Source organism: Chiloscyllium plagiosum, chromosome 18 (assembly GCF_004010195.1).
Source record: "Chiloscyllium plagiosum isolate BGI_BamShark_2017 chromosome 18, ASM401019v2, whole genome shotgun sequence".
In the NCBI taxonomy this organism is placed as follows: domain Eukaryota; kingdom Metazoa; phylum Chordata; class Chondrichthyes; order Orectolobiformes; family Hemiscylliidae; genus Chiloscyllium; species Chiloscyllium plagiosum.
In genome coordinates, this window is record NC_057727.1 from 54,812,450 (window position 1) to 54,823,281 (window position 10,832).

General features: G+C 41.5%; 1 protein-coding gene across 7 annotated transcripts in view; it reads left to right on the forward strand.

Annotated features, from left to right (window-relative positions):
- LOC122559105 (acylamino-acid-releasing enzyme-like) overlaps positions 1 to 10,832 on the forward strand; it is a 64,155-nt gene that overhangs the window by 6,713 nt on the left and 46,610 nt on the right. For 6 of the 7 annotated variants that reach the window (XM_043708401.1, XM_043708400.1, XM_043708404.1 and 3 more), the window contains exons 2-6: positions 2,948 to 3,077; positions 5,267 to 5,393; positions 6,050 to 6,140; positions 8,154 to 8,229; positions 9,604 to 9,770. In XM_043708401.1, coding sequence (XP_043564336.1) covers positions 2,948 to 3,077; positions 5,267 to 5,393; positions 6,050 to 6,140; positions 8,154 to 8,229; positions 9,604 to 9,770 — 591 coding nt within the window. The remainder of the gene's footprint in view (positions 1 to 2,947; positions 3,078 to 5,266; positions 5,394 to 6,049; positions 6,141 to 8,153; positions 8,230 to 9,603; positions 9,771 to 10,832) is intronic. The other variant, XM_043708405.1, reaches the window with a different exon arrangement.

Below are 10,832 nucleotides of genomic sequence, written 5' to 3' on the forward strand. Positions count from 1 at the left end.
GCCGTGACGTGGGACTCCGTGCTCTACGGCCTGTTCCCCGGGACGCACACCAAGACGAACATCAACTGTGCCTGGAGGATCATCAACTCAGTGAAGGACGCTCTCTGGGTGGTCCGAAACCTGCTGATCTTCCAGCTGAAGGAGTTGACCCCGAGTGAGTGTTGCAGACTGGCACATTCCAAGGTCCAGGACTACGTGTTGGGGCAGCTGCCGCCAAAGCGCGGTGGGGAAAGACCACTGTGTAAAGTCTGCCTGCCTAACGAAGAACAGGGGGCCCATGCAGTCATTTGGGCTCTGCTGATGCCTCAGCTAATTATATGGGCATATGATTGAAAAATGTACAGACCTGTATAAAAATGATAAATTCTGATCTCTGTATGTACATGTTTACAGATGTATGGCACCACCAATTGTACAGATCATCAAATTATTTTATGAATAAAGTATATTTTTGAAATTAAAAAAAAGTGTGCTGCATGGAGCCATTTGCTGAGTCCATCAGGAAGGATGCGAGTCTGCGAGGGGTGACTATTCCTGGCAGCAGGGGCCTACAGGTTAAGGCCTCGCTGTACATGGATGACGTCGCCGTTTTCTGCTTGGATCCACTGTCTGTGCACAGACTCATGTGCATATGTGACCAGTGCGAACGGGCCTCAGGGGCCAAGATCAACCGAGGCAAGAGCGAGGCCATGCTCTTTGGGAACTGAGCCGACCAATCCTCCATCCCTTTCACTGTCAGGACTGACCACCTGAAAGTGCTGGGTATTTGGTTCGGGGGGCTGGGGCGTGCGCCAAGTCTTAGGAGGAGCGTATCAGGAAAATGAGGCAGAAACTGGGCAGATGGAAGCTACTGTCACTCTCCATCGCGAGTTTAAAAACCTGGTCATCAGGTGTGAGGCACTGTTAGTGTTGTTATATATGGCACAGGTCTGGCCTATTCTCAGAACCTGTGCCGCTGCAGTCACCCGGGCCATCTTCCATTTTGTATGGAGATCAAAGATGGCCAGGGTTTGAAGGGACTCGATGTATAAAGATCTGGGCAATGGGAGGATAAAACACACCCAATGCCACCCTCACCCTGATGGCCACCTTTTTGTGTGGCTGCATCAAGCTGTGCGTGGATCCCTGGTACGCAAACAGCAAGTGTCACTACGTACTGAGGTTCTACCTGTCCCCGGTGTTGCAAAGGATGGGCCTGGCCTCGCTGCCACGTCACACTCCAAGTAGTTGGACTGTTCCATATCACCTGTCTTTCATGGAGAAATTTATGAAGAAAAACACCTTTGACCACAAGTCCATCAGGCAGTGGTCAGCACATAGTATCCTTGCGACCCTTTGGGAAAAGGAGAGGGCGGATCCTGTCGAGCGGTTCCCTGGGCAGACTGTCAAAGTCACTTGGCAGAATGCCTCATTGCCAAAACTTTCCAACAAGCACCAAGACATGGCTTGGCTGGTGGTGTGAAGGGCTCTGCCTGTGAGATCCTTTATGCATGCCCAGACTCTGCCTCACTGCACGCTGCCCTCGAAGCGAATGTGGAGGAGACGAGACTGTCACACTTCTCCTTCTGGAATCTGCCTGCACAAAGGATGTCTGGAGAGGAATGCAGTGGTGTTTGTCGAGGTTCGTCCTGAGCAGCTCCATAAGTGGGACTCCGTGCTCTACGGTCTGTTCCCCAGGATGCACACCGAGACGAACGTCAACTGTGCCTGGAGGATCATCAACTCGGTGAAAGACGCTCTTTGGTCTGTCTGAAACCTGTTGATCTTCCAGCTGAAGGAGCTGACCCCGACTGAGTGTTGCAGACTGGCACATTCCAAGGTCCAGGACTATGTGTTGAGGGACGCGCTGAAGCTTGGGGGAGCTGCCCCCAAAGCGCGGTGGGGAAAGACCACCGTGTAACGTCTGCCTGCCAAAGAAGAACAGGGGGCCCACTCTGTAAGTGGGATCCGCTTTTGCCTCAGCTAAATATATGGATGGTGAACGTACAGACCTGTATATATGAGTGATTAATTCCGGTCTCTGTATGTAACGAAATGAAATGTATACATATGTATGGCACCACCAATTGTACAGATCATCAAAATATTTTATGAATAAAGTATATTTTTGAAATACAAAATTGTATCTGACATGCGAGCTGTGCAAGGTTACCTTATGACATCTCCCACTTAATTTAGACTGGTACATCTCTATGATAGGGACTCATCTCACCAGCAGACGCCTGACTTGGCTGGATTTGTTTTTCCCCCCTGATGAATAGCTCAAGGCCTGTAGGAGTGATCTGTCAAGCACACACAGATCTGTCAATTGACTCCTCTTCCTTACGAATTATTGACTTTCACTGTTATCTGTTTAATTAAGAACATGCAGTGTTTTTTGTAAACTTCTTGTATAAAGGAAGCCTGTTTGTGACAGTAGGACAGAGAAACCTGCTAGGCCTCTTGAAGAGCTAATATCCTTCTCTCCTGGGTTATTAGAACCTAGTTAGTTTAGCTTATAGGTATCAGTGTTATGCTGTAACAGTGCTGCTATTGGTAAATAAAGGGAATAACTAAAATTAAACTAAAATGTCTGGACGAGGTTTTTTATTCCAGACTACCAACGGGTACAATCTCCGGGATGAACCAAGAGGGAGGCTTACAGTTTGAGTCCACAAGAGATTCCTTGCGCTGTCTCAGATCTGTACTTTAACATTTGCTCTGGATCACAGTAATATCCAGGAGTCCACACTTTCTGCAACCATGACATGACACATCACAAATGTTGAACTTTATAGGTAGAAAAATAATCAACTCTTTGTAAATAGGAACATAACAATATCTTATTTCTGCTTGTAGTTTAAGATACAACACAGGGTTTAAATTGTACCTGCTACATTTGTCATTCAATTTTAATTCTGGAATGCAGAATAACTTATTAAAAGGGGTGTCTTGCTTTTTTTTGGAGATGATAACTGATTCAGAAGAGATTGCTGGGATCTACCAAGAAATCAGCAAATTCCCAACTCCACTGAAAGGCTGCATTGGACCGCAAGCTACTTTGAAGCACGGGGGAAAATACTGTAACATCTACTCAGGTACAATCATGATTCTGATTGTATAAGGGGTAAACCAAAGTGCATGTGTTGATCACATTGTGCCTTCTCTTTGTTGTCCCTAAAATTCAACAGATAAGTTTTGCATAGGATCAAGTAGCTCTGTTGTTTTTGAAAAGTTGAGTAAAGATTCTTGAGAAAAGGGAGGTGAAGACTGTTTTCTTTGGAGAAAGCAAGGCTGAGAAGAGATTTGATAGAGGCAGCCCAAAATAATGAGGGGTCTGGATAGTGTAGGGATGGAGAAACTCTTTCTGTAATTAAATGAATTGACAATAAGCAGGCACAGATTTAAAATAATTCTCAAAGGAAGCAAAAGCGAAATGAGAGAGAGCATTGAATATTTATGTCTGAAATGCACAGAGTATAATGGATGCAAGGACATTTGCGACACTTGAGGAAATTAGACAGTTATTTGGGAAGTAACAATATGCAGGGTTCTGGAAAGAAAGTGGGAGAATGGCGATAAAGTCTTTCCTCATGCAGACATGTTGAACTGCATGACTACCTCTATGCATTAATGATTCTGTGATTCTGAAAGGTTCTGTTCAGTCACATTCCTGAAGAAGGGCATGTGCCCGAAACGTCGAATCTTCTGTTCCCTAGATGCTGCCTGACCTGCTGTGCTGTTCCAGCAGAACTGCATGACTACCTCTATGCATTAATGATTCTGTGATTCTGAAAGGTTCTGTTCAGTCACAGCAATGACATCAAACAATAGTAAATAGAATCATTGTTAGTATACAATACAACCTGTCAAATTGTAAAGTTAGAGTTAATGAATCTGATTTGGTTTCCTCCAGGTGCTCTAGTTTCCTCCCACAGTCCAAAGATGTGCAAATTGGCTGTGCTAAATTGCCCATCGTGTTAGGTGAAGGGGTAAATGTAGGGGAATGGGTCTGGGTGGGTTGCTCTTCGGAGGGTCGGTGTGGACTTGTTGGGCCGAAGGGCCTGTTTCCACACTGTAAGTAATCTAATCTAAAAAGAATGATCAGCCATGAAATCCCATTTGTATCAATCAGCCATCCTGATTCTGTGAATGCCATATGATTGCATCTTAATGTTTTCAATAACTAAGGACAGGCCTTTTCTGTGTCAGCTATTTCTGAGAAATTTTTTAAAATCTTCTATGTAAGTGTTACTTGTACAGTACAAATTTGTTAAAATTAATGTTCAGAAAATAAGATTCTTTTAGTTTGCTCCAGCTATCTCATTATAAAATTTACTTAAGGTTTAGCATCTCAAACTGAATATTTTCAGAGGGAAAATACAGCAAATGGATTATCTCATGCCTTCTGTGAGTGTCTCCATTATTCCTAGCTTCCCCTGTTTTGACATTTAGGTGCTTGAGAGAGCATGGTGGGGTTACAAAGTGCAGAAAAAATATGGAGATGCTTTATTATCAATTTCTGTAGTTTTTAAGGTTAAGTGAGGTGGGATGTTATGGTCAAAATTATCACATGCCTAGATGGATTCTTGTAAAGAGTTTGTCTATCTTAAGGTAGAAATTTATTTAGTGATGTCAATTAATTAAAGGAGCATTGTCTATTGGGGAAAAAAGGTTTAACAGTTTGACAGCAATGTCAATGCAATACATCTCAAAAGTACTTTTGTCTTTGATTTGAATTCATGTCAAGGGGATTGGTCTTATTAAATAAGTCTGTCTCTGCTTTAGATTACATTAGATTAGATTACATTACAGTGTGGAAACAGGCCCTTCGGCCCAACAAGTCCACACCGACCCGCCGAAGCACAACCCACCCATACCCCTATATTTACCCCTTACCTAACACTACGGGCAATTTAGCAATGCCAATTCACCTGAGCTGCACATCTTTGGACTGTGGGAGGAAACCGGAGCACTCGGAGGAAACCCACGCAGACACGGGGAGAACGTGCAAACTCCACACAGTCATTTGCCTGAGTCAGGAATTGAACCCGGGTCTCTGGCCCTGTGAGGCATTAGTGCCAACCACTGTGCCACTGTGCCGCCCCGTGCTTCTCTCAAAGTCACTTGTAAATCAGTTACAGGTGACTTACTTGGGTTCCTATATTCTTACAGCGAAACTGAAGGACCTATTCCTTCTCCCTGCCACTCCCTGTATTTGTTGAGACATTTTGTAGTTTCATGCCATGAACTGATGGGGAATCATGGAAGTTAATTTCTGTTGCAGAATGGTCCCAGAGAAATCTGGAGCGAGCTGAGTGGATGAAGTTGTGTCGAGAGTATGTTGTTTTCTATGATGAAAATTCCATTGCATATGCTGGCCCTTCAGGAAGATCTATGGAATTACGGGGCGAGTGAGTATTACCAGGATGATGCCATGCAGAGATCAAGAGGTCATCGACTGTTGATAAGAACTGTTTTTCTGGCCAGCTTAACCAAAATGTTTCATCTGGGTAGCTACGATATAACTTACCATGCTGGTTAATATTAACAAGTCCAGATTATTGGAATTAAACATCTTCACCATTTTTTCACTAAGTTGTCAGGATCTTAAATGATATAGTGAAAAGATGTTGGAAGTTGATTCCATATGTAATTTTAAAGGTAGTTGAACAAGTGCTTGAGGTATGACAAACGTCCAGGGTTCTGGGTGAAAAGTGAAAATGTGGGACTGTTCACACCTGCTCCTTCAAAGAACCAGAATTGGCCCCACTTCCCTTGTTGTAAGTTCCTATAATTTTGTGCTATTCCTTGTGTCTGATTTAATGACATAATTATTGTAATTCCTTATACATTGGTCAGTTTATTGCCTTTGTGTCATTGGTGAGAATGAAGAAATAAAGCAGGTCTCGATCTAATTCTACTGATTCTTTAAAATATTTTGATGTTCTTTATTATATTAGAATGGCATGCCTAACTTGAAATATTAACTGGCTGGATTGCAAATTTACCCTGTAAGACAAGAAGTTTGAATGTTCAGTCTAACAACATTCTAAACTTTAACTCTCAGATTGATGAATAGAGATTCGCCTTCTGGCACTCGGAAAGCTGTCCTCAGGAGGCATACCAATAATAAGGGGGAAGAAAAGCAATATCTGGAGGTAACGTTATCATGGATTTTTGTGTGTGTGTGTGCGTGCGTGCGCGCGCGCAAAATGAAGCGGCTGGAAAGAATCCGACGAGAATGCTTGATACCTCCTTCATATACAAACTAAAGTAGAAACAGGAATTGAGTCTTTTGGCCCTTCAGGCCTTCTTTGCCACTCAGTTGCCCTAAGCACAATTGCCTTTTTTTGGCTGTGCACATTCTAGTGTTCCTGTGCACAGAATCTTTTGATTCTTGCTTTCATTCAGAGTGAAAACTACTTGTGCCAGTAAATTTTCAATTTTGATTTAAGAGTTCCTGAAATCAGTGTGTACAATTATTTAACTGTAATATGGGCACATTTCACTCAGTTGATTTGACCAATACACTTTCATTGTTTTGACTAATTGGGGATATCTTTGAGATACTCTTGTCTCCAGTTCTAAAGCTGTAAAATCCCCAAAATTGCAGTGAAGATCGCAATTATAGGATTTCTGATGATGTTATGGGGGAAGAGTTGGAGAATTGAGAAAATGTCTGGCCATAATGTATGAGCAACATGTACAATTATTAGATTACTTTTAAGAACTTATACAAAGCTCTCCTTAGAGTTTAATATGCACTCCTTGGTATGATACTGGGTCTGATAGAGTGCAGAGTTCCTATTTTTGATCAATATGTCTGCATTGTGTTAGCTGATTTTAGCCCAGATCTAAATTTGATCTAAATACTCTGAGCTAGGAAAATGGAAAGTCTTGAGCCTAATTGAGATTTGATGCCTGTCTTGAGTAAATAGCCCACTTATTCACTGTATAGGTTTGCATGAAGCTTCATAATCTGGTTAAGGTTCATAGCCATCTTAGCACTTACATTTGAATGCATCCCAAGTCATTAGTTTTAGAAAAGAAGATTTTTTTTATAAAATGTATAAAAGTGGTCTATAAATGTATAGACCATTTGACCCAAGAGGTTTATAATTGTGTTGATGCTGTCTGAGTCTTACTCAATTGTAATTATAAATTTGCATGATGCTGAACAACATGTGTAGGTTTGAGGTTTGCTGTGCTCAGGCCTTAAAAATCAACCTGAAACACACAGAATTTCACATTGAAGAAAAAATAGGATTCCCTGTGCCTTTTGCAAACTCTTGATGTTAAAGACTACACAATGCAGACAAGTAAATATTAAACGTCTTGCAAACAGAGTGGAATTCTCATGTTTGAGGTCTGGAGAAATAAGAGTCCAAATCTACATATATAATGAGGCCTGCATCCGGAAAGCAATTTTTGAGGAGGCAGCCAATTAAACCCCTCTCAAATTAAACAGTGGACAGGTTCACAGTTCCTATGTCTGGAGATCAATGTCAATTAGAGATTGGTAGGCCCACCGTCAGAGGTGGATGGTGCTTAAGTGTATGGAGGTACGGAGTGTCTTCATTCTTAGTCACTGCCTACAGATCAGGTATTCACAAGACCAGAAGCATCAGGGTCTTCCAAGATCAGAGGGACTGTCCCTCACAGTTTAGGACACAATTGCAAATAGCTGATTTAAGAAGCCAAGGCATCCAAAAAGTTTGCTTACCCAGTCACTGACAGGTTATCGTGATTTGGACAGCCTCCGAACAAAAATCTGTGATATGTCAAAAGAGTGCCCCTGATTAAAGTTAAAGGTCTCAAATTGGTTACTTTACATAGCAGTATGCCCTCTTGGGTGTAAACTATCTCATGGTACTATCATAAAGAAGAGCATTAAGATAACACTTTATCTCTCAAACAGCACCAATAAAACAAGTTGATCATACATCTCATTGCTGTTTATGTGATCTTTATGTGCAGATTGCTTGCCCTATGACATCAAGATGAAGAACTTCTGAAGTACTATTGTACTTAGTAATCTTCATTGTTGTCTAGTATGGGGGACCCTCAGTTATGTGGCAATAAATTTTCAGGCAATTTTGAAAGCAATGTGTACAATTATTTAACTATAGGCACATTTCACTCAGTGTTGAATGGTTTATTTTTTTCTACAGATCTGGAGCAAAACCTCAAAGGACAGGTGCATAAACCTGACAGTACTTGACAAGCATGGCAAAGTGTATGAAGATGGTATGTGATTATTCAACCAGTTCTCGAATGGGAATGACACAGTGATGAGCAAACATTTTCATTTACATGTTGGTAAAACTAAAGTGGTCATTTATGGTCTGCATTTCTTAACTCCATTCCCTTCCTTGGCAGCAGTTTGATATTAAATCAGTTTTTGTTGCAATTTTAGTATCACATTTGACTGAAGCTGAGTTTCAAACCACCTATTTGTGTCAAAGTCTTAACTGACTATTTCCAATTCTTAACAATGTCCAGTTTTGAAAATTTTCAACTCATCTGTTATTCATCTAAACGTCCATCTATGCATTTGCTATGTCTGGACTTCAGTGCATTCCTGTGTGGTCTCCCATATTCTGTCTTGCCTCTGTAAATTTGAGGTCCACTGAAACTGCAGTGTCTCAACTTGAATTGGTCCTGTTCATCTGATAGCCCTGAGCTTGTTGACTAATGTTGGTCTTGAGTTAAGTGATGTCTTGATTTTAACATTGTCATCCTTATTTTCAAGTATCCTCAATCCTGTGCTTTTAGCTGCTGAGGCCATGAGCTTTAGATTATGATCTTTACGCCACTCATGTCTGAGTTTTGCTTTCCGTCTTGAGGAAAAAACCTTAAAACCTAACTCTCTCTCCTGGCTTTTGGGAATCTAATTTAAGATCTCCTTAAGTGGTTTGATGGTATACCTTAGTTTGTATTCAGCCAAAAGTGAAGACTGCAAATGCTGGAGATCAGAGTGAAGATTAGAGTGGTGCTGGAAAAGCACAGCAGGTCAGGCAGCATCTGGGGAGCAGGAAAATTGACATTTCGGTCAAAGGCCCTTCATCAGTATGCCCTTCATTCCTGATGAAGGGCTTTTGCCCAAAAAGTCGATTTTCCTGCTCATCAGATGCAGCCTAACGCGCTGTGTTTTTCCAGCACCACTCTAATCTTGACTCTTATTTTGTCATCAGCTTGTGAAGCAACGTGGTATATTTTATTCTGTTAAGGGAGTGTTTCAACCGGTTTAGAGTTCACTAGTTTCAGCTGGAACAGTTTTGTTTCACTGAATACGCGTTGTAGAGGTTATAGAGTCAGCTAACTGAATGCATTTGTGGGGTGCTTAATTTTGCAAAGTAACATAACAAGATTTATTCTTATAACCCTGTCTGCAATGGTACTGTGGAATATAACACACTCTGTTGCTGTTTTAATTATATAATTTGTGTTTCCAGTCAAGGTTCAGGAAAGGTTTGGTTACATATTTAATGGAGAAATATCTGTTGTTTCTCTTCAGGTCATGTGATTTTTTTTTGCAGTTTGTACAATTTACATTATTCAATAGGTATTAATTAATATGTGATTGCTCTTGTTGACTTTTCCTCTACTTTTGCCACTTAGATCAATTTGGCTGTCTTGTTTGGTCTCACTCTGAAACTCACATTCTATATGTGGCTGAAAAGAAAAGACCCAAAGTGCAATCCTTCTTCAAAACTAAACCAGAGCTCAGTATTGAAGAAAAGGATGACAGCACCAATGACGCAGAAAATGATCAGAAACCTGTAAAAGTGTGTACTGTTATTATTTATCATGCCTAGAAAAAAGTTATATCTAATTTTTTCACTTAAGAGTACCAGTTGAAAGCTCTGAGACAAAGCGGAGTATGTTCCCTTGATGCTCTTCAGCCTCTCATTCAGCTTTGGAAAGTTAGTTATGAGATCATGGACCACCAGCATGTCTATGTTTCTATTTGATTTTCACTGGACTACAAATGCTGGGCTAGCACTGTCTTTATAATGATCTTTTTTTAATAGCAAGTGACATGTCAGCAGATTACTGGCACAATTGATACACTTGGGAGCTTCTAATCATCAGGTAGGACGTGAAAGAATATGGTCGCTTAACTGATCTTGTCAAATGTAGGACAGTTACTTAGAGTCATAGAATAAGAGAGATGTACAGCATGGAAACAGAACTTTCAATCCAATCTATTCCCACCTGCCAGCACCCGGCCCATATCCCTGCAAACCCTTCCTACTCATACCCATCCAAATGCCTTTTAAATGTTGCAATTGTACCAGCCTCCACCACTTCCTCTGGCAGCTCATTCCATACACGTACCACCCTCTGCGTGAAAATCTAGCCCTTTAGGTCTCTTTTATATCTTTCTGTCACCCTAAGCCTATGCCCTCTAGTTCTGGACTTCCCGACCCCAGGGAAAAGGCTTTGTCTATTTATCCTATACGTGCCTCCCATAATTTTGTAAACCTCTATAAGGTCACCCCTCAGCGTCCAACGCTCCAGGGAAAACAGCGCCAGCGTGTTAAGCTTATCCCTATAGTTCAGATTCTCCAACCCTGGAAACAACCTTATAAATTTTTTCTGAACACTTCCAAGTTTTACAACATCCTCCCGATAGGAAGGAGACCAGAATTGCACACAATATTCCAACAGTGGCCTAACCAATGTCCTGTACAGCCGCAACATGACCTCCCAACTCCTGTACTCAATACTCTGACCAATAAAAGAAAGCATACCAAATGCCTCTTCACTATCCTATCTACCTGACTCCACTTTCAAGGAGCTATGAACCTGCACTCCAAGGTCTCTTTGTTCAGCAACACCCCATA